At 40.3% G+C, this 24,580-nt stretch overlaps 1 protein-coding gene across 1 annotated transcript in view; it reads left to right on the top strand.

Moving 5' to 3' along the window:
• Positions 1-1,825: 1,825 nt before the first annotated feature.
• Positions 1,826-24,580, top strand: part of LOC137339965 (E3 ubiquitin-protein ligase TRIM8-like) — a 65,368-nt gene continuing 42,613 nt past the window's right edge. The window contains exon 1 of the mRNA XM_068002076.1: positions 1,826-2,987. Within this exon, the coding sequence (XP_067858177.1) occupies positions 2,373-2,987 (615 nt within the window). The 5' untranslated portion in view covers positions 1,826-2,372. The remainder of the gene's footprint in view (positions 2,988-24,580) is intronic.

Genomic DNA, 24,580 nt, shown 5'->3' with positions numbered 1-24,580 from the left:
AGTCAGAGCTCTTTTCTGTGTGTGTGTGTGTGTTAATATCCGTCTCGTCATTTTCTGGACTGCTTGGAGGCAGCCGGTCCTTCACCCCTCAAATAGAAAAATGATCAATTTTGCGTATTGCACGGAAACACTGCATCATTGCTGATTTGCCCACCAATGTTAAATCGTTCTTTAATTTTATTGCAGTGCAATTTGATTGCATAATATTGTTTGTGTGTTTGTTTTTTTTTAAAAAAGGGGGATTGTTGAAATTGCATTCATTATGCACCGATCTTAATATTACCGTGTGTATATATAACTCTACTGGAAATATACAAAATGCTTGGAGAGGGCGTGTTGTTACGTATTATCTTTATTTATAGTGATTGCTGAATCTTATGGGCGTCCTAACAATCACAATCAGCACAAAACAAATAGGAGCTAAACTGCCTTATATGAAGACAAAAATCTACTTATTAAGAACTTAATGTCCAGCAAGGGGTCAAATGAACTTGCGAGCTGTGAAGAATATTAATATAAAGGGGAGGGATTCAGGTTACTGAAGCTAAGCAGAAACTCTACAGCGGAGTAATGTGCGGCGATAGGGAATGGCGAGGCGGTCCTTTCTCACACTGGCTGTTGTGGGTCCCACAAATACCACCAACCTCGCAGACATCTAAATTCAGTTACAATATTGGGATTCTCGCTCCTTTTCAAAATGTGTGTGTGTGTGTGTTTTTTTAAAGCACATTGGATAGATTCAAAATTAGTATTAAATAAGGTTTAATAATGTGATTTTAAAACAATTTTTCCTGGGATACTTTTAAAACCCAACTTGCTGAAATATTAAAACATCTATCTTTTTGTTTCTGAAATATTTTAAATCCATTCTTCAATTCTACATGGTCGGGGAGACCACTAAACGCGCATTAGATTTTGTGCAAATAACTGCTCGATCTCTGTTAAATATATGTCATACCCGCCAGAGCACACGTACAAAATAATTAAGGAACAATTTCTGTCAGAAGTTGTTCCTTTCGGGGGGAAAATATCAATTTTAAAATTTATATTTTTCATATTGTTTAATAATCTTCAAACTGGAATTCTCGTTAAAATTTGCAATATTTTTTAAAAATACGTTTTTAAAAGCGATTTGAATAATTTAATAATAGCACCAATTTATGTTATTTTTTCCGCTTCATCTGAATAAATTTTTTTTTAAAGTGTAATTTTAAAAAAAGAATTATTTCAACTTTAGCAGGCATTTCCTTTTTAATTGTATATGGCATTTCCTACTGTGTATATATATTTTTTGAAAAGTGAATTATCACATGATGAATAAAAAGGGGGAGCTAAACTCGATTTGGGCAGTGTGTTGGATTTTTATTCTGATGATAAGAGCAGACTTTTTTTTCCATCTCCTCCTCCTTCCTCTTAACTCCCCTCCCACACCTCTCCCTGCGTATGATTGAGGAAGCCTGTGGTCCATTACTGGATTAAGGAGCAATGCCTTATTTCTGATTTTTTTTGTGTGTCAGTGTGTGTTTTTCTTTAAAAATATATATAAACCATCTTTTAATATAAATGCACACTTTAAAATACGAAGGAGGGTGAAAAAAAAAGCAGAGAGACGAAGAAGAAAGCAAGATGGCTGCAAACTGATTTGTGTGTGTGTGTTAGATTTGGATTTAATGGTGATGAAAGCGAGCAGCAGATTGGATTTTCGCCTCTTCTGAGCTTTTTGGATTTATCTAGGACTTGGGGAGGGGGCGGGAGGAAAGTCAAATAGTTTGGAGTTGACAGAAGAGGGTGGTGTTCGTCTGCGAAAGAAAAAGCAAAGGAAGAAGGGGGGGGGGGAAAGAAGGAAAAAAATGTGCCATAAATATAAATGATTTAAAATCCTTGGAGGAGGAGGAAGAAGAAAAGAGAAAAATAAAATAAGCACCCAGTTTTTTTTTTAAAAAGAGCGAGGCTTACTCAAGATGGCTGTAAATGAGTGCATGTGCTGGATTTGAAACCAAAAGAACATTTTTTGTTCCCTTAAAATCTTAAATGGTGCCAACAAGATTGGAATTTCCCTTTTAAATCTCTTTTGGAAGAGGAGGGGAAAAAAAGCGAGAGAGAGAGAGAGAGGCTTTTATGAGCTGGATGGCAGTGAGGAAGTCAGACAGTTGAAAGCTGAGGCTGTGAAGAAGAAAGGAAAATAGCGAGATAGGACGAGGGAGGGTTGGTTGGTTGGTTGGTGGCTCTGGAGGGATTAAATAGATTTATTTTTATGTTTCTTTTTTTAAATGAGGAAAAATCTCTCCCGGATACTCTTTTGATAGGAGACAGTTTGGCCGTTGGGTTTTTGAAAAAAATATTTGAATTTTTAAAAATAACGACTTTTCAAGATGGCTGAAAACTGGAAAAGCTGCTTCGAGGAGGAACTTCTCTGCCCCATCTGCCTGCAAGTGTTCGTGGAGCCGGTGCAGCTGCCGTGCAAGCACAACTTCTGCCGGGCGTGCATCGGCGAGGCCTGGGGCAAGGAGTCGGTGAGCCGCTGCCCCGAGTGCAACAACGTCTACCCGCAGAAGCCGGTCCTGGAGAAGAACCTCAAGCTCAGCAACATCGTGGAGAAATTCAACTCCTTCACGGCCGATGCGGCCGCCGTCGCCGCCGCTTCCACCACCGCCGCCGCCGCTGCCGCCGCCACCTCGGCCGCCGCCTTCAGCCCGCTCTACTGCCGCTACTGCCGCAACTCGCCGGCCCAGAAGGTGTGCCTGCGCTGCGACACGGGCTGCTGCCAGTCGCACGTCGGCGCCCACCTGCAGGCCGCCTCGGTCAGCGGCAGCCACTTGCTAATCGAGGCCGGGGACGCGCGGGCCTGGAGCTGCGCGCAGCACGACGCCTACCGGCTGCTGCATTGCGAGACCGACCAGGTGGCCGTGTGCCGCTACTGTTACTACATGGGCAGCCACCACGGGCACAGCATCTGCGACCTGGAGGTCAGGAGGAACGAGATACGGGTAAGGGCAGCTGCACCTGGGGCCACATTGTATGATAACGATGTAATTAATCTTTAAAAATATATATATCATTGTGTCTCCTCACACCTCAGAGGGAATCGGTCTTAATTGAGAGAAAACTTGCAAATCTGAAATAAAAACAGCAAAATGCACAGCAAGTCAGTATCTGCAAATGCTATTTGTTTAGGGGGGGGGGGAGGGGTTACAGACCTTTCAGAAGGATCTACACCTAGTATTCCCTGGGTGATCTGATCGAGGTGTTTAAAATGTTAAAGGAATTCGATAGGGTAGATACAGAGAGAGAAACTATTTCCTCTGGTGCGGGGAAATCTAAGAGCGAGGAGACATGATCCCAAAATTAGAGCCAGGCCATTAAGGAGGGAAATCAGGAAGCACTTTTATCACACAAAGGGTTGTAGAAATCTGGAATTCTCTTTTCCCCAAAAAGGCAGTGGGTCCTGGGGGGATAATTGGAGCTTTCAAGGCTGAGATCGATAGATTTTTAGTTGGGTAAGGGTTTCCAGGGGTATGGAGCTAAGGTGGGTAAATGGAGTTGAGGTACAGGTCAGCCATGATCTAATTGAATGGCAGAGCAGGCTCGAGGGGCTGAATGGCCTACTCCTGTTCCTGTGTCTTTTCAGCTGCTGGCTGGCCTGTGTAGTTCCAGCATTTTTCTCTCCCATATCTTTTAAACTATAATCGGATCATTTTCTGTGTGTGTTTTCTTTTGCATGTATTTCATGTTTTCTGCCTTTTTAAAAAATCATTAAAGGTTGCGCAGGGCATCTTTTGCATTGTGATTTTCCTGACGCAATAGTCAAACATCAATAACTTGATAGGAAAGTATTTTGGGGGTGTTTTTAAAAAAAAAAATAAAGCAGTGAGAGGTTCTTGGCATCTTCATCAGTGGATGTATATTTCTTCTCTCCTTAGCTATAGAATGTTAAGCTAAGAGGGTCTATAATGTGAGGGAGTAGGCGATGTATTGGGCTATATAACTGGAAAATGTTGAGCTCTGTCATGAGTAGATATCTTGAGACTTTGTCTTCGCCCTATATAAATGTAGAATGTTAGCATTGAGTTCTGTGATGCACAGAGAGAAAATGCGAGTCTGGAGACTCCCTCAAAGCTATAGAACTGAAAGCTTCAGATGGGGAATTCAGTAATTGCACAGGCTAGAATTGAGAGGTTACGCCTCCCATAAGAACAGCTGACATTTGTAGACTTGCAAATATCTTCTGTTGGGGGAGGGAAGGGAAAATAAGGTTTTCATGCAGTAGAGTTAAATTCTGGCATGGCCTATACTGCCTGGGACCAACTGAGGATACCCTTATGTAAAGGGGGGAGGAGACAGGGGGTTATCCACGTGGAAGCAATTCTAATTTATAGTGCAGCATTCTTCATGTTTCGCTGCAATTCAGTCTTGGTACCTTCAACCCTGACAGGTTAGGAATAGTGTTCTAATTTACAAGGTGTAAAAAGTCACTTTTTTTTTAGTTTTTATATATTTCAATTTTATTAGTGGTCAGATTGTAAGTGAAATCTTAGTCTGATACCTTCTTGAAATTGTGGATCTGATGGACTGGTGCCATAATATACTGGAGTGAGACTTTGTCATGGATTGCATGTATATAAGAGCAATGATTTCCTCATGTACTGTTTTAAAGCCAGACTAGCAAGAGTTGTTGGCTGCTCATTATCTATCTATATCTATATCTATATATCTATATATCTATATATATATCCAGCTTTTGAAAGAAAAGGTTTCACTGGTTGGTTTGGTTTTTAGTAACTGAAGGGATTTGTTATTATGACATGACTGAATCGATGGATCAGTTGCCTCGATTTTAAACAACGTGAGCAGGAATCTTTTTTAATTATTTCAGCTCTTGTTACTAAATTCATACTTTCACCTTTTTTATGTTCATTTTTTTTCCCCAACCGCATAAAAATACTCAAAAAACATTTGGACAGTTGTTTACAAAGAGGTAGGTTTGTGAATCTAGAAGCCCAAAGTGATTATCCTTTTGCCAAGAGATTCATCTGCCCTGAATATCTCTGCAGCTGTTTGGGAGCCAGTGTTTGATGCCAGCATTTAGGTGAAGTTGGGAATGGAATTTAAGATTTTGTGCCTGTACTTGTGTTCATCAGTGTAAATCTATCAGACAGCTTAGTTTGGAGGTCGCAGAGTGCTGCATTAGCTAAATGTTAGCATTTTTCAAAATTGGCTAATGGCAGTGCCAGCCTGGTTTGGACGATTGGGATGCAGGTGTGGAAGGGAGGAGAGGTCAGATTAACTTTTAGAAATGCAGAGTCACTGCTGAAATTTTCATGAATTTAGGAAGTCAGCAACATCAACAAAAGCTTGCTGCTGGAAGTCATGAGATGGTTTGGGAAGTATTTTACTCCCATTCATCTTAACCTTTGTGTGATCACAGAGTTAATTAAATCTGACTTTAAGGACAAATTCTTTTGATCTTGGTTCTGAAATTTTTTCTTTCCTGTTTTAACAAAAAAGCAGTATCAATTGCAAAAAAGAATCTGGTTGCTTTGTAGTATTCTTTAGTATTTTTAATATTTTTGAGGTCTTTTAAAGGGGCATACTCAACTGAGTTCTGTAAATGATGAGTGTTTAGGAAGTAGATGCTTTCTGTTCCTTGTTATGCATGTGCTGCACAGGTTGTGTAGATATCTCTCAATTGTGACAGTCTCTGGAGTTTCCATGATTTCTGTAACCATGGAAAAGATCAGGTGGCCATTTTGAAGATAGATGCAGTTTGTTTCTCTATCAGGGGGCCACAGTGAGTATAATGACTGCAACTAGGAATATGGATTCAAATGAGAAGCTTAAGCTATTGAATGAAGACTCGATTCTGCCCATTCTGTAGCCAGCTTCAATAGAACGGAGTGTGAGGTGGCCATATCCAAATGCTGTGCGATCCCTTTTTTGTTTTGCTAAGTTTCCTCAAATTGTTTTGTCAGGATCCAGTGGAACTTGGATTTTTTTTTTGTTTATTTTTAAATCCATCAATTATGCTTGTTCCTGGTCCAAACAATTTAAGGAAACTTGGGCTAAATTTACCTACAGAAAAAATCTAAACGGCCAAGCCTGTTTCCGGGTCACTTAAACTGTGAGGCAAAGTGGATCAACTCCAGCTAGGTCCTAAAAGTTCATTGACCTAAATCTATCAGTCATCTTGGATAAGAAGGCATGGGGAGATGGGATTGGGGAATCTATTTACCAAGTAGAAATTTTATTGGCATTTTTTAATAAGTGGTTTGCAGCAGTAGGCTGGGTTGGTCAATGCATTAAAATCTTTTAATCATTGTCAAATTTGAAGTGACTGAAATGTAAACGATTGATTAATCACCGAGCTTGTCAGTGTGGCCATGGTTCTCTTAGACCATTCAGCTCCTGCTCTGCAGAGCAGCAGTGCTATTGTTGCTGTAACAAATGTCATTTTTGTTGAGTGAGATGGGCAGCCAGCATTTGTATTGGCTGGGGAGGAAAAAAATGCAGCTTGACTAGGCTTGGGTTTGCAAGATGTGTTTTTAACCAGGAAACTGTAGTGAGGCCTGTGAAGACTCGCTTCTATAATGACCCTAGTTTTTGCTGTGTCTTTGTCTGGAACTGAAACTGAAAACCACCTTTATCTCTCTCCCAAATGAAATTCAGTGTAGTGTTTAAAATGGAAACAAGACACGACTTTGAATTTTGGAGACTTTTGACAGTCAAAATAAAACTGCAGTTTTTTTTCCTTCATTGGCCTCCAGTCTGACAGCAGCCTGAGGTCCTTGTCACGCCCGCGTGGTTAACTGAATGCTCTACTCCAAAGGTTATCCTACGCACCAACTTTGTTATCGCAATGGTTTAAAGGAATAGAACATGATTTTATTGCTGCTCAGTTAGCATTATTTATTTCAGAAATGTATTTGATATCCCGCTTCTCCCTCCCCCTCCTCCTCCCTCCCCCCCCCCCCCCCCCCCCCCCACCGTTTTCTCCTCCCAAGGGCGGTGCTCACCCCACGTTTAATTTCACCGGTACTGACAGCCCTTCCGGTACTTCAGTGAGTTGCCCAATCTATTGACAGTGGGGGCTTCACGACCAAGCTCAGATTTATCCTCTCCTGACATCCATAAATTCACACTTTTCAATGGAGGTCACTGGATAGTGAAAGGAGCAGGAATTCTGCCCCAACTGAAGCTAGTTATAGTGCTCCCCACTTTTGCCTTGGTTATGATCAGCTAACTCTGTATAGGTCAGGGTTTAAAGTGGGGATTTGTATGATTTTTTTAATTCCTCCTTCACACCCTTGCCATCTGCATTTTATCCCTTTAAGCCACCCTCATTCTGCCCAGACCCCCCCCCCAGTATTGGAGAATGGGGCAGGAGAAATAGAGCATGCACTCATGAACTTGTTTTCTAAAATGCAGGGGTTCTCCATATTGGGATATCTATAAATGAATTTCCAGGAATGGCTTGTTTAATTATCTCTGTTCTGCAGCATGTAGTTACGACTGATACATTCCAGATTAGACAGCATCCCACTGAAATTTCAGTCCCGTGTCTCTTTAGAGTATTGACTGCTAGAAACTGCTTGAATCTGGGTAATGGCGAGGGCTCTCAGCAGTGGGATAGCAACTGATGTTTGGAGTGCTCTGCTGTCTGAATTAGACTGCAATGCCAACAAAAATGCATCAAAATGAAGGATGACTACTTGCACTGATCTGACTAATGGATTAAGGTCGCTTGGCTAAAAGATCAAGAGAAGCATAAGCCAACCAGAAATGTTGTCAGTATTTTGTTTAATTGGCTAGTGGAAAGTAGCCAACTTGAAGCTGTTTGCACTGCCAAAGTCAATACTTCCCGATCCAATTAGCTACCAATGGGAGGGTCTCGAGGTTTGCCATCTGTGACCATGCCAGTTAGTTTCAGCCGTGTTCATGCATCTCTGTTGCTCATTATGATGGTGTGATGTATTGCTTAACCAGGCAGAGGACAGCCAGAGCTTTCAATGTTGTTTTCTGTTGAAGGTATAGCTTTTTACAAGGATTGAACAGAGAATTGGAGAAATTGGATATTTGGGGGAGGAACTATAGTTACAGCCTTTCCTCCTCCCCTTCCTCGTTCTACTCTTAGTGTTTAGTCCTATGGAACCTTTTTTCATCCAGCACTGGTATGCCTGGCAGGGCAGCATCCCTTAGAGTGTTTTTTGCATCCGTTGAGAACTTCTCCCCCCAGAGATGAGGGTGAACCCACAAACTTTTAATCCACAGCTGAGGAGGCACTAACTGACACCCATAGTAAGTGCATCTAAAAATTGGAGACTTTTTTTCCAACTCTTATCAATTGCCTCACTAACTATCTACTTGTGGGCTCACAGGAATGGAAGGGTAACTTGCCTTTCAATCTCACTGGTTTTCTTGCCCCCCCCCCCCCCCCCCCCCCCCCCCCCCCAATTTCACTGGTTTGTTTACCTCCTCCCCTCCTCCTTTACTACATCCTTTTTTGGACGACCCACAAAGATAAGGAACTTGCCACGTGACTTGGGGGATTCTGAATGTGAACCTACAGCTATTATTGATGTAAGAAACAGCAACTAACATGTTCTAAAATGTTTATGTAGGCATTGACGCGTGGCTAATGCTGCTCGTAGTTTGGGCACACTTTAGAAAATACTCTCGAATGGATCATAATTGTGAATGGGTGGAGCTAAAATATACAACCTGTGCTTGCCGGATGAGAGGCCTTGGAGCCCCCTGCAGACCTCACTGATTTCTAGCACTAGATCATCCGTTAAAATGCTAATTGACTCCTATAGCAAACTAATTAAGAGATTTGCTTTACATCCATCTGGTCATAGTGGAAGGAAGAGAATGTTGATTTTGTCCATTCTATCTTGTGTATGTTCCTCTTAGATAAGTTCAAGGTACTCACATTTACCTGTTCGAGGTTCAAGTAGACAAAATGTCAACGAGTTTGTTTGAGGGCAGGGAATGGGCTGGTTACTATGTTGCTTTCTTGTCACCAACCTGGGGCAGTGTAAATACTTCAGTGAGAACTGTCTTCCTTTTTCAGTAGTAATCTTATTCTTTGCTGTTTCTGAGGCTACACTCTGAGAACAAAACTGGTTTAAAATCAGGAATCTCTAGCTTGAATCCGAAGCCTTTGTGTAGGGTACACGTTGCTTAACAACGAAGAATGCGGGGAGGGAAAAGACCTTAGAAGGGAGAAAAGCTTTCACTTTATATTTTCTTTAACCAAAGCTGGATTAGCACCAGGCTATACTGAGGGTTATATAACACTGCTATGGGCAAACCATAACCCTGCAGGTTGCATGTGCACATTGTACTTGTGCTAACACCCCACCCACTCCTTTGTGTTTCCATTGCCTAGGTTTTACTTTTTGCGTTGCTGTTGGTAGAATGTTGTAACGGGAAACAGTTATTCTCTCCACCCACCCACCCTCCCCATTCTGAATATTTTACTGTGTTTCATCAACGTAGGCGTGAGATTTTGGCTGATCGATCACATTGTGATGGCAAACTCGTTCAACACTCACTTTTTTTTAAAAAAACCTTTCAAGACCAGACTGATCTGAAGTCCTGGTTTTGTGGGTGGGTATATAACCTTAACAAAGATTGGTAAGAAATTTGTGTATTTTTGCAGAAACTACTGAATCCCCACATGCTCCATAACTTGATTTATTTTTCCTACATGCTAGCTGTTTGTCCGCTTTGCACCATGGCATTAACAAAAATTGCATTTTCCTTGTGCCAGAACCACATCTTTGTACAAATCCTATATAGAGAATACATTGTCTTGTATGAAATTAGTCATCTGGTCAAAAGACTCTAGCGCAAGACAAACTGTCTCCTTGGAAATTCTGATGAGGTAAGGCCCTGAAAAACTGGAGATTAATTGAATTTGGGCCCAAAAAATAATAAAGCCCTGAAAATAGAGCCCATCCGTAAATCCCTGAGCTCAAGATGTCAGCATGGAGTTAGCTAGGGAACATACTGATGTGTATAGTTGAGGAGGGTGCAAGTTATAATTTGACTGGGCAGCAATGGTCTAATCATATCAAACAACAAGAGTGAAAAACTTAAACTGCTTATATGGATATTGAACCTTGATTTGCAGCCTTATAATTCTCTCTCTCTCTCTCTCTCTCTCTCTCTCTCATGTTTTACAAGGGGTCTAAACTAAAATGTAGTTCTCTCTGACCTTTTGTAGCAGGTTTCTTTGAGCCAGTTTTACTAGTAGTGTCGAAGGGCATAGTGCTTAGAGATACGGGTGCAAGGATATAATAAAATGTGGGGGTGTTTGACCTCTAGGGTAATTCTGATCACATGGGAAGTACTGCAGTATAATCACTTTATTTTCTGCAGCAGTTTACTGCATTATATCCCTGCAGTTTATATTGTTTTGCAATATTTAAGATTAGTGACTGTTGCACCATCTATTGCTTTTTGTTTATAATACATGAAGACCCATGTACTTGTGATCAGGCAAAAATGACTGGTATCTCAAATTTTGTGACTTTGTAATCTATCTGTAGTGTGGTTTTAAAGATCTGTAGCAAGAGAAAAATTAATGTTAGCCACTTTCTAAGTGCCGGAGCCTCACTGGGCTTCCGTGTCAAATTGCCACCAGCTGTTTTTAAAATTATTAAGGCAGTTTCCTTAATCGTATTTTTGAGATCATTTCTATCCGTCTTGCAGATTAGAAATTTTGAGTAAAAGCACAAATAACTTAAACCTTTATGCTTCGACAGTTATGTTTTCCTGGAGGATGTAATTGTGCAGGGGTAGCAGTGTTTTGGAAAAATCCTATCTACGTCTAATACAAGTGCTAGAGAAATATTCTACTTCAGACATGCAGGACAGTTTCACTGCTGAACTTATCCTCTTTCTTCCCCCCCCCCCCCCCCCCCCCCCCACCCCCACCCCCACCCCCATCCCCACCATCGAGTCAGAATTGAGCAGAGTGATTCTGCCTTTGGTTGTACATTTTTGAAGCAGAATAATGCCAAGTTGTTAAACTTCTTTCAGGGATCAGAAGGAAATGAATCTTTGTACAAATATAGTTATTTTACTCCTACACTTAGAGCAGAGCGGGGAAGAAGAAGGTTGCGTGCTAGTTATTTCCATCCCTGGTTTCATTGCGCTAACAATATAAAACAGTGTGATAACTTAAAACAATTTAATTCCCTCTGTCATTACACCTTCCAAGAACAAGAGGACAACCAGATGATCTGCTCCTAGGTCTTTGCTACCTAAACCACTAGGAAGTATGTCAGAGTGGCCTGTGTTGAACCTTTCGTTCCTCATCTTCTCCCACCCACCACTTCACACCTCCATTTTTGCATGACCTCATCACAGACCAGCTGAGACTTGGAGCTCAATATAGAATAATCTGAAGTACAAGCCTGCATCTCTGCCAATTGATAATGCAGTGCTTTGGTATCCAATATGCCATGCCACCTGGTTTCCCTGACAGTCCTATTGAAAATACTGTTGTTTGCAGCAAGCACCATAGATCGACCAGGCAAAATACTGTGGATACTAGAAATCTGAAATTAAAAAGAGAAAGTGCTGGAAACACAGCAGGTCTGATGGGTTATGATGAAAGGTCGTCGACCTGAAACGTTAACTCTGTTTCTCTCTCCACAGATGCTGCCTGACCTGCTGAGTGTTTCCTGCATTTTCTGTTTTTATTACCATGGACAAGGCCACTGGTTTATGGACTCAGATTCTGTTTGTTTTACATGGGATTCTTACCACTGTAGTGAGGATTGTATTCTGGAGTTCTTTCCATTTATAATTAGACCCATTGGTTCATGGTGACTGTCAAATTCCATTTTTGTCAATTTGGATTACAAATTCTTACCAACATTTTGGGATTGTTTTTGGTGATTTTTGTCCTTGTTTTTGTGAAAACCACAAATCATTGGCTTTGACTGGGGTGTTTTTTGTTTTTGATGCAAATTGAATTCTATTTTGAATGCCATTTGTACATAAAAGCCCAAAAAAGTTCCACAGTGTTTCCTGAGCAGCTGTGTAAATTCACCAGAATGTCCCTTCAAATAAACACTCAAGTTCTGGAGTAGAAGAGAAAACAGCAAATGCTGGAAATGCACAGCTGATCGGTCAGCTTCGGTAGAGGGAAAAGACTAGTTACGATATGTACCCTTCACTAGACTGAAGGCTAAGGGATTACGGGTGAAATAGAAAAAGGGGGAAGAGAACCAACCGATGCAGCAACCACAGCGAGGCAGTTAATATGTTAAATGACCTGCAAATTGCTTAATAGAAAAAAGATCAAAATCATCAGTGAAAAATTGCTGACATCTAGAAAGGACAAAAGAATATGCAAATACTGGTGAGGGAAGACCATGTTAAACAAAAGCATTAAAAATAAAGAAATATGAGAGTAGAAAATCTGCAAATGCAGCAGATATTAAAGTAAAACAGAAAATACAAGTGAACCGCAAGTAGATCTGCCAATCGTAAGAGCAGAAAAAGAACAGCTGCAGACCGTAGGCTCAGATTGCCACCAGTGCTGTGCTATGACCAAGGGTCTCTGACCCAAATATTAACCAGCCTTCCCTCCTCCTAGATGCAGACTGACCCTCTCCAAATGGCATGCTCTTGCTGCTATGAAGAAAATGGACTATAAGGTGCCTTTTACTAGTACTGGATAAACATTTCAAAGTCTCATCTCTGCAAGTCAGCTATCCTTAATATGGGGTTTATTTAATGTTTTTTTTACTCAGCAGGGAGTTTTTTTTGGATTGTTTACATAGTTTGAGGTGTGTGTGTGTGTGTCATGATGGTTCCATGAAAATAATTTTACATATAAATTACCCCACTATTTCCCCTGTTGAAAGGTTTAATCAAATGCTTTTTTCTCCAGTACAAAAAACCCCTACGCCTCCAGATGGCCTTCCTTGCTGTTTCACCAGTCCATCTCTCTTTTGAAAAGATGTCAGTCATGATCTGGCACTGTGGGAGTTACTGGAGCTCAGCATTGATTGCAGTTTTCAGTTCTTTCAACCTAAATCTTTTAAACAAATATAAAATTACCTGTACTGTCCTGGGGGCTAAAGACCCTCTGGCCCTTGTAGTCCAATGGTTAAAGCACACCATGGTTCTAAAGTACTGGGAGCTTTTGGTTTGCATCCTGTTCCCAATAAGGTCGCCCTATTCTTTTCAGTACTTGAAATAATTATTAGTAATTCTCACTATTATCCTGTAGGGTCTGTCCTGCACCTATGGCTGGTTGTCCAATGGACTTGAGATTGCATTCAATTGTAATACAGTATAATTATTCTAGACATTCAGTTTCATGGTCTGTTGGTAACTCGGAGAAGATTGTCTTTAAATTGCAGTGGATTGTATATTGGATTCAATATGGGTTTGAAGTTGTTTCCCATCATTGAAAAGAGGGCTATTGATACTGAAGGTTCATTATATAACTGAAATATCGTGTGCACACCTACTTACAAGTTAATGTGACAGCAGTCTCATTACACTTGTTCTATTGGGGGCAGCCAGAAACTTAATTGTGGCAGTACTGTTGCATTTGTAGAAATATACACCTAATTATAACCTGAGTTAAGATGGCATTAATGAGCCACTTTGTAATTAAGTGTAGGATTTTCAACTCTTCTGTTTCTGCCTTGAAATGGGTGTGTCACACATAGTATAAAAAAGCTGTACTTGGTACCATGTGGAGGGGCTTGCTGGATGGGTGCAATAGATTCTTGGATAGAAAACAATGGGCTAGTTGACAGTTGGATGGCTTCGTGTTCAGCTATTAATGTGCTGTGTTACAGAAGAGGGAAAAAAAATCTAATTGTGGATGAAACTAAACCTGACCATTCTAGAGCACTAGCTCCAAACAAATGATTGGAGATCAGCAAAGACCTGGGAGTGGGTTGCCTGCTTGCTTTTATCATAAGGGCATGCAAGGAGGGATGGATATGCTGAAAAGTAGGCAGGGGTGTTGTAGCCCATTGCATTTTTCCTGCAGTATTAATGTAGCCATATAATATAAATGTTCTTTTATTAAAACTGAAATGAGAGCATTGCAAGGTCTTCATTCGAAAAAAAAACTTGTTTCCTGCAGCAGCCGTTGCTAGATGGCTGAGCTCCCAATACTACTCTTCAAATGGATGTTGGGTTGTGAGACCTGATTGGAGATCAGTGGTTGTTGTCCACCCAGTTGCTGATTTGTTGCAATTAGTGCCTCCTGATTAGCTGGGATTGTAGTGTTTTAATCAACTCTTCAGCGTATTTGAAACTTCAAGTTGTGCATTATTTAAATGATGAGTACCATAATTCACTTTCCAAAAATATTTTCGCCGTGCATTGGTTTTAAAGACGGTGCTCCATGTCTAAATCTTAGTCAGTTGTGTGGTCAGTTTTGTGGAAACCACACTTGCATCAGCTTGAAAATGTGATGGTTGAAACTTGCTGCATACTTTTTATTTAATTGAAGCAGAGCTAAATTTCTAAATCTTTCTAAAATCTTTAGTATGTGGTCAAGCTTAAAAACCCAAGCACCACACCTCAACTTGACAGTTGAAACCTGCTCTGAGCTGAGATATCTGGCTAGCTAGCACAAGCTCCTATGGAAAGTTCTAGTTAAGAAGCACTCTGACAGACATTTCAACAGTAAACTCATTCAGTTCAGAAAACACATTTATTTTTCAATTTTTAAAAATGCTTTTTATTTTTGCTGGGCCTTACAGACTGCAATAAGTATAAAGCACATCATCTCTTATAAAGCAGCATAAGGAAATACACATTATAACCAGCTGCAAGGAGGTGTGAGAGCAGTTTGGAATTACTGATCCTTCAGTTTTTTTTTTGTCTGTCTTTTGTTTTTCTTGCTATTCCTTCAAGAAAAAGTTTGACCTCTCCAGAAAGGCACAGCTAAGATTTGAAAACTAACTGGTTTGAGGCCAGTTACCAAAGTAGAGTATTTCACTTTCTGTGGTTGGCACAGTGCAAAATCCCAATGAGTAGCACTCTGAGTGGTTTGTTTAGACCTTAATAATGTTGGGTACATGTTAGTTTGTTCATTCCTATCTTTTTAGGACAGAATATAAGGTAAGACAAGGTAAATCAAGATGTGGAGATGCCGGTGATGGACTGGGGTGGACAAATGTAAGGAGTCTTACAACACCAGGTTATAGTCCAACAGTTTTATTTGAAATCACAAGCTTTTGGAGGCTTCCTCCTTCGTCAGTTGAGTGACGAAGGAGGAAGCCTCCGAAAGCTTGTGATTTCAAATAAAACTGTTGGACTATAACCTGGTGTTGTAAGGTAAATCAAAGCAGTGACTAAATGATGCCAATCTTGGGTTTTAAAGACTGTAGATTGTAGGGAGGAATGGAGTCTGTGGGAGATAAGGAGTTGCTCAGTTATGATATCGTGGGAAAGGACGAGTTACTGAGGAGGCTATCAATCAGTCTTTATTTCAACACTGGAGATGTAGGGAGGAGGAAGAACATGTTGGACATCATAGTTGAGGAGAACAGATCATATCATATAGTATCAACAAGAGAAAATACAGAAAGATTACGGGAGAGAACTTGAATTCTAGAGGTGAGTGAGGGATAAACTATTCCAGCAGCTTTTTCTTGTAACCTGTACTGCAACGCAAGATAGCTGCCAGAAATGGATTCCAAGATATTGGAGCAGTATTCAAGTCTTGGACAGACTTGTGCTTTAGAAATTTGTTGAGGGAGGGAAAAGGAAATATTTGCAATGAAAGAGAAAATTGACCTCCTTGGAGGCAGCTTTCTTGATGGAAGAATTCTATTTCAGCTCAGAGGAGATTTGGAGGCTGAGAATTTTGATAAGTGAAGAAGGACTAGAGGTTGATCTATCAAGAGTAAAAGGTGATAATTGCAGGATAGACTTGTCAAACATGTGCCAAAACTGTCTTTGAAGAATTGAAAGAAACCAGATTGCTGTTGCCCCATTGAAGGGCATGGTAGAGATCAAGGTGTGCTTCAACCATTGGAGTTCCAGGGCCAGAGGTTCTGTGTGCTGAGGGCATAGGATCGGAAGGAAATTGATGAATGTAGAGTGGAATTATCAGCAAAAGAATGGAGCTATGGTGAGTGGTGGTTGATATTGAAAAGGAACCCAACAAGGACGAGGGGGGGGGGGAAGAAAAGCCCCAGGGGATCAACAAGGCAATAGAAAAAGTCAGAGGATGAGCCATTAAATAAAGGACAATACTTTGTGAAACCAGGTGTACATGATCAAAGCTTTGATGGAGGTCCTTATGATTGAAATTTATTTAAGTGCACAGTACCAGACCCTATCAAAGGCTTTAGATGTGTTCAAGGTAATGACTTGATTAACAATGATAGTGTTCAAGAGCAGAGTTCCAAAAGTGCATATTGTAGTCAAGACTTCAGACTGATCAAGATGCCAGGTGCGATAGGAAGAATTTTTGAGAGCCAGTAGAATATAGCTGTCATTGAACTGAGATGTAGTACCAGTTCTGATAATGGGGGATGAGTATTAAACCTTCCAAGCCAGCTGGAATAACATTAATTGCTTCCTTCTGTCTGTGCCACTGAAGTAATCAACAGTTGGACCAGTGAATAAGAGCAAAGAATTCTCAAATATTGCCCCAGTTTGCTGACTTACAAAACGAAGCAAGGCAGGACTAGTTTACACAATTGCAAGCCGCTCGAGGCAAATATGAGATGATAGCGTGGAGACAGGTACAGGATTTGACTGCATATAATTTTACATGCAGGCAGGCCTTTTAATTGTTTTCCTCCCATCTGACTGCAGTCCTTCATTTTCAGGCAGGCTGGCTTGGAAGTAATCCCAAGGCAGTTCTTGGTTAGCAGTCTGGATGCACAGACATTTGTTCGAACAGTGGCATGATGTATTGAACCTATCCAAAAATATTTCAGTAATCATAATACAGAAAACCACAGTATTAAAATTTCCATTCTGTCCCCACCAACATTACCTGGGCGTAGAATGTTCTAGTAGTTTTTTGCTGGTTGCTCTGTGTTGTGACACAGGCCCTCTAATTTAGCACAGAAGTATTTGTACTTTATATTAAAATGTGTATCGATAGTGCTTGTGAAATTTGAAATGATCTGAGCTGAAACTATGCAGAGTAGGCTGGGAGAAAGTTTATAAAAATTCCTATCATGAATTTTATAGGTATTTTTAATCTTAAACCCTAGGTGCTTCAGGTTATTCTTGACATTTAAAGGGCAGCTAAATGTGAATCAAGTTTGGTATTGGTTTTAAATTCCCTCTGGCTTTTTTTAACTCCTAGTTTTTATTTTACCAAATATGCAGATAGTTAGATGAAGTAGGGTGGGAGGAGGCTCATGTGGAGCATAAACACAGGCACAGACCAGTTGGGCCGATTGGCCTGATTCTATGCAAAAAAAAAGATTGCTGCTGTTCTCATTCAAGATGACTCCTTGGGAAATCCAAAGCACTGCCTTATATTTTCACAGTGCACTTACAAAACTGTTCAGACTCAATAGGGTTAGAAAGTTAGCCTGTGGGAGGGACGAGGTGCTTCACTGGTTTAGTGAGCTAAAAGTCAAAGTCACTTAATGTTGCTTGAAAATCATATTATTCAGTATTCAGTGCCTTGGTTATGTCTCCGATTCTTATTTTGTGGTGTACCCTTGCTGATCTTTCAGCTCTTTCCCTACCTTGTCCTTTTGTATTTAATGTGTATCTTTATGTTTAAGAAATTTTCCTCTGGTTACAGTTCATGATTCTAAATTGGACTTGAATAATCTTTAACTTCATTAACAATCCTGTTGTGCATTTAATGGAAAAAATGGCCGTTTTTTAAAGTAACTTTTCAGTACAGTTATTAACTCTTGTTCAGTCAGGTGTTGCAGGTCAACCAGTACAGATTCAAAGTGAAGCCTTTCAACTTGTAAACTAATGACCTACCCCAGTTATTCTGCTAAATATCAAACAAAAATGAATGACATTTTTGAAAATTAACTATTTTAGCTCTAGTTCTTATTGTTATTTATTGATCAGATATTGAACTTAATCTCAGTGATCCAGACTAGCTGAATTCTGATGCGTAACTAATTTGTCAGGAAGCAATACCTGTATCAGGATTTCTCTGTGATGGGATTGAATGGTACATTGGGATTTTCTGCTTGGGTCCGAATGCTATTTGGCTTAAGTTTGCATTTATTTGGACTGATATGAGATGCTGCCGCTGAGTGTCATAGTTTGAAAAGCAGAGGTCTGATCTTTGAGAAGGGGATTGTAGTTTAGTGCTTACATAATGTACTTTTGATTGTGGTTCATTTTTACAGTTTTGTCCACTTGACTGCTTGGATGACATTGGGGAAACAATTGTAGGGCTGGGGAATTGGTGCAGTACATGTAGTAATTTGTGACGCTAAGCACCTTTTTGGGGGTTGTGACTAATGTCCAGTGGTACATGTCCATTTAGCTGGTTTTCTATAAAGCATGTCAAAACTGATACTCAGTTGAAGCTTATGTTCTTGTGTGCCTCCCCAATCTGCTATTTCTTGAGTTGTTCCCTGGCTGACCAGGTGGGTGTGCAGGCTTCCATGCATTTGGCAGAGCTGTCTTGACTTTTTTTGCCACAAAATATGCAAAAGTGACCAAGAATTAACTTTTTTTGTCCCCTCGAGTTTGCGGACCCCAAGAAGATTTAAAAAAAACGGAAAATACTGAAATGCGCAAGTTCATCAGCTAGCTGAAAGGGAAAAGAGAGGCTAGCTTTTAGGATGGGAGCCTTGCTCTTTCTGAGGAACAGGAACATAAGTCAGGGATGAGAAATTGCCATTTAGTCCATCAGTGTTCATCCATATACTGCATTAACTCTCTCAACATGGGGTCTGATTGTATTTTGAGTAACGCCAATGTTTTGCCTGTTACCTTGTTTGGTGGATTATTAGAAATTTTCAGTTCAGTTTTAGATTCTTCCTCTTCCTCCTCTTTCTCCCCCCACCCCCGGCCGATGTTCTGTTCTAAATTTCCGTTTTCACTCATTTTCATTTTATCCTCTTGGTTTTTTTTTGCCTTACTTTGAAGTAATCTGGGTTGATCTCAACTATGCCATTTAATATTTTATGTACTTTGAAGTTTTCCCTTTAACTGCCTTCCTGATTAGACTGTTAAGCTTCAGCCTTTCTTCATGGCTTATGATCATTTACTTGGGATCAGTGTTGTTGCTCTTTTCTGTACTTTTCTAATGCAAGCCTGTTTGTTTTTTCATGTGGTGACTATAGTTGAACACTGATACCAAGTGACCAGAAATGTTTTTCCAAAATGTTCTCATTTTTCTCCTGTTTGAAGAACTGCGAGTGCAAGATGCACAGTACAATGATGCACAAACACGTTGCTTTCATTTTGTGCATTCTACAGGTTGTGGTAGCCAAGAAAAGCCTCGGTTGCTTGGCCTAGCTTTGCAGATGTACAGTGAAACTTTTGAAAAATTCCCTACACGATTAAGGCCATCAATTGGATTCCTATCGTGGTGCAAGATAAAAGTAGGAGGCTTAGTAAATTGTAAAAAGACGCAATATAAAATCCAGGCTTCATTTTGTTTCATTCTATATCTTTGCATTAATAAACTCTTACTTTTATATTGCTGACTGTTACTTGCAGCTACTGTAGCCGTTTTCATTTTGTTGTGACACTGGCGCCCAACGTGCGGGTCTTATAGCCACCAACAATCCCAATGTAAAGGTGTCCGATTTGCTACAGCCAGCAGCTGGGAAGACTTTTTAAAAAAAAAACACACAGAACCTGCATACCACTAGATTGAATACAAAAGCAACCTCTGAAGACCTGGAGACTGCTTAGTTTAGTTCAGTGGTTAAGCAAGCAACACTGGCTGACAGTGCCAGAGATTATTTTGGTGTGGCCCACATGATTGCTCGAAAGAAGATAGTGACTTTCATTTTAAAGCTGGATTGATTTCATTAGGAGCTATGATAAATGGAGTGTTTTATTTTCCCACTGCAGTGTTTTCGAGTGTGTATTGACAGTAAAAATTGCAGAGAACCTTCCTTCTCCCTCCCTCCCCCCCCCCCCCCCCCCCCCAATATTTGATCTATAGCTAAAATACCAAACACCATGGCGACGAGGTGACCTGTTCCCAGGCCTTTGACGATGCCTTTCTTGCACCAGATGCTAGGAGGTGAGCAAGAGCATTCTGGGTGACTTGCTAGCTTTTGTCCTCCCATCATGACAGCATGGGAACTAGTGACTGAGACTCCACATCCCACTCTCCATGGCCAAGAGCCACCCACCAACCTTTTTGTTTTGTTGTTTTAAAGTCAGCAATCCATTCACAACACAGATGACCTTAAAACTATCTGTAGCCCACCTTCCAGGCACTTTCAAACATTTTCTTTCAACTGTGCAGTTGAGTATGGGGGGGGAGGGAGAAATGACTACAGATCTATTTCTGATGTTTAAATTTTCTTATTTTGCATGGTGTAGCCCTTTGGTGTGTTGCTGTTTACAGATACTGGATACAAAGCTACATTGTAAGAATTGCTTATTACCTCTTCCAGTTTTCTCTTAAGGCTGTTCTCATTACCCTAGGGTGGGGGGGGTGTGGGTGGGAAATGTCCGTGACCGCCGTCAGTGTTACTTTGTGATGGGTATGCAGAGCTGGGTTTGAAAGGGGCAACACCAAGTCTGTAAAAGCATTCTTATTTTTTTTAATATAGTATATATGCATTTCACAGCTAACCTTCCAAACTTCAGAAATATGTGGAAAAACTGATGCTTTTGTAAAAAATTGGGTGGATAAAACTGAGACACAATTTAGTTCTTCATTTTAGCAGATAACAACATCTATTGGATTAGTCAAAAATATCAACCATCACATAGTAAAGGTTAAAGTTGGACTTCCATTGAATTAAGGCAGACATATTTTCAGTAACTGTGCTGTATGCCCTGCTTGCCTCTTAAGTAAAGCAAAGTTGTTGCATTCTTGGAGATCACTTTGATTCCCACAAATGGATCTGTCAGTTACTGCAGGTAGCTGAAGTCTCTTTTTTTTAATGTCTCTACAGTCCTTGCATTTAGCCCAGACCTGTGTTTCTGGGTAGTTGACCTACAGCTGTTGCTGAACAACTATCACACTTGAAATTGCAGTAGCACAGTGTTGTCCGATATGTTAGCCATTAGCCATATGTGTCTAATTGGGAATCTCGATGTGGCTAATTGCCTTTCTGACTTTTTTTTAAAAATTGAGTAATAGATACCATTGGGCATGTGATCGCGATACTCATTTGTACGGCATATGCGTGTGTACATTAACCTTTTTGCACGTTTGTTGGTAAAATGGTAAGATGGAAAGCTGAGTGCTTTATTTCCTTGGTTCCTGTATTGTGGTAGATGTTCGTTATGTACATTTACCTGTATTGTGAGTGTGTATGTAAGGTGTTTTCTACTAAAAGTGCCAGTGGCTAAATCAGTGTTGCCTTAGCCACACTGGCTAGTCAGCAATTTCTGTTGGACAACACTGCAGTAAACCTGTCCATAGGCCAGTAGCTGAAGAGCCATTCGGTTCACTAAATGACTAGCTATCCCGACGACTTCGCTAGCAAATCTGCAGCTGAGCAGTACGGACCAAGAGGTGTCGTATTCAGTCGCTGGTGCTTGCTGAGTTACCTGATTTGTCAGGATGGTAGTTGAGGCGCTATGATTTCATTGCTTCTAGATTGGAAAGAGAAAATTGCCAAAATCCCAGCTGTGACTTCATAACCAGTGACTCTTGCAAGTGTGTGGAGAACAGGATTTGCTTCAGCTGTGATGCACTGGATGATAAAATAGCATAATGATAACTGGATATCTAGTTGTCTGCTTCTCTTGTGGACCAGTCTTCATTTCAGGCCTTAAGATCATCAGAGTTATTGTTAAAAGTATAGTTGTGACCTTTACTGGAATTGAGTTTTATTTTCTCTGCTTAGTTTGGCTGACTGTTTTCCATTAAACTTTTTCAGCCTGGCTTTCATTTAACAAGCCTGTCTGACGTGAAGTCAAAGCCAAAAATCTGCACACTGATTAGCTGTTACCCAATGATTTCCTTGATAATGGGTTAACCACATAAATACATTCCTAATCAAAGAGCTGTTAATGCTAAGAATTGTTACTAATGTGGCAGTTTTATGCTGTGAGAACATTGGCGGATGTCTTCGTATGTGGGTCAATAAAAGAAGATTGTTGTAATGTTCAAATTGAATTTTCAAACGGACTGTGTTGAACTATTGAGGATGTTGGCATGATTTGAAAGGTACGTTATGTGTTTCATATTGCTTCATGTATTTGAAATGCAGCCTAAGAAGGCTTACAGGAGGCGGATACTGTCTCTGTTCTTGAAACAACAACATTTTCTTTGAACATTTTTGTTTTGCTGCAGTATTAACTATATCCTATCACCAAAAAGAAAGCCATCTTATTCAAAGAAGTACCCTTTTTGTGGAATTGGGAGGTGAAAAGATAAAAAGGCCTTGTAGTTATCAAAACAAGAGACAACTGCTACAGTGGAGCAGTCTAGTGCCTAATGGCCATTTTTCAAGCAACAGCTGTAAATTGGACCAAATTAACTATTGTGAAAGGAACTGGTCAGCAGTCCCGTTTCTTCTATTTTTTGAAGAAAAGTAGGGGAGTTCTCTCACCTGACCAATATTTATCCCTCATCTTACATCACTAAAATAGGTTATCTGGTCATTATCATATTGCTGTTTGTGGGACCTAGCCCTGCACAAATTGGCTGCTGAGTTTTCTACATTACAACAATGATGACACTGCGAGAATTCTTCATTGGCTGTAAAGGGCCTTTGGACATCTTGTGGTTGTGAAAGGCGCTATAGAAATGCAAGTCTTTTTCAGATATTTGGAGGACTAACCAGCCAGATTTCTGATTGAAAAAACAATTTAAAAATTCAATTGCATTGCTCCCCCTCTCACATCAGATGTGTAACTGAAGCATCTAAGGCTATTTAGTCCCCCGATTGCCATTCCATCTATCCTAAAGTTATTTATCCTGACCCACAAGCAATATGGCAGTCCCTACTCACAATAACATTCCCGTTTAACGTGTTAAAATCATATTCAAGATCTTGTCCAGAATCATCATGCTTGCAGTACATTTTATACACCGAGGAATGATTAAATACCATACTTATGAGGCTAATCATGAGCATTTACAGTGTGAATAAAACTGAGATGGTTTTTAAACTGCATAGTGTTTTGCTGGGAGGGATAGCATGAATTAAAAAGTATTTTAGGGAGTGTCACAATAGCTGAAAGCATATAAGGTTTCATTTGTGTTGGCTTGTATAATTGTAGGATCCTTGAAGTGTGCATTTCAAAGGGGTTGAATAGTCTCTATCTAATTGCCTATTTATACTGTCACTTCCCTCGTTGCATCTCAACATACAAATGCAAGCTTTACTGAGGTGGATTAAATCATGTGTATTTTATGTGGTTGACATATTTTCAAATGTTTTCTTACTTGGCATTTATTTATTCAAATAATACATAGATCTAAGGTGGATTGCAGGAAGAGCAAGGTTTACAATTGCATTTTTGCAGAGTAACTATTTTTAAATTCCTTGAGGATAAAAATATATTTTCTTTTGAAAGTATTGTTTTCCTAATTTGCCCCTGCTACCCCCATCTCCATTTTTCTCCCATCTGATATACATGGGCCAGTGAGCAACTGTGGCCAAAAGAGTATTTGGCCTCTACTGTGTTGGCTGCAGGAGACATACAATTTCTGCCTGGAGAGATGACTCTCTGGAGAAACAACTGCGACACCATTATATTGCCTGAAAACCAAACTGATTCTATAAATAGAGGTTTAGTGATTAGAGAGCTATCGTGGGGAATGCTTCAAAAGGTAATGCTACGTACTATACATGGTGTTTTACCTTTTCTTTGGAAAAAATAAGGGTGCTCAAGAAACTGCAGAAATTACTTTGTTCATTTAAAGGTCGTAAACATTCCCTATTTTAAACTAGAGCTTTTTCCATAATGGGACCCTGCCAGCTGTGTTTTTTATATCCCCATCCTTTTAAATGTGACCTATTGTCCTAGTAGCACAGCAGCTAAGAGACATGCTTTCATGCCCCAGTGGTTTCAGGGTTGAGTCCCAGGGCTGCTTGACAGTCCAGTCCACCAATTCCACCTCTGATGAGATTTGTCAGCTCTTGGCAGGACACCCTGTGGTAGTGGAGCCTCTGCTGAGGCGAAAGGAGGATGACTACATATGCCGTAGGGCGAAGAACCACCAGGTCAAAGGCATGAGATGTCCGAAGCTGCTTCACCCTCCCTTGCAGCTGGATGTGTGGCAAGAGACGGGGAAAAATATTGTGATTGGTGGGGTAGGGGGCTGTGGGGTGTGTGGAGGAAGGTTTAAATGCAAAATTTAAAAATAAAAGATGATTGACCGTGTCTTAATCCAAACTGTTAAAAACGGCAAGTAAGTACTGAGTAGGTTTAATTTCATGTCACTTTTTTAAAAAACACACTACAGTGCTGCTTTATTAAATCAACTTTCTTT

Source organism: Heptranchias perlo, chromosome 21, assembly GCF_035084215.1.
Source record: "Heptranchias perlo isolate sHepPer1 chromosome 21, sHepPer1.hap1, whole genome shotgun sequence".
In the NCBI taxonomy this organism is placed as follows: domain Eukaryota; kingdom Metazoa; phylum Chordata; class Chondrichthyes; order Hexanchiformes; family Hexanchidae; genus Heptranchias; species Heptranchias perlo.
Note: the sequence above shows the minus strand (reverse complement) of the source record. Positions and strands in the feature narration are given on the sequence as shown.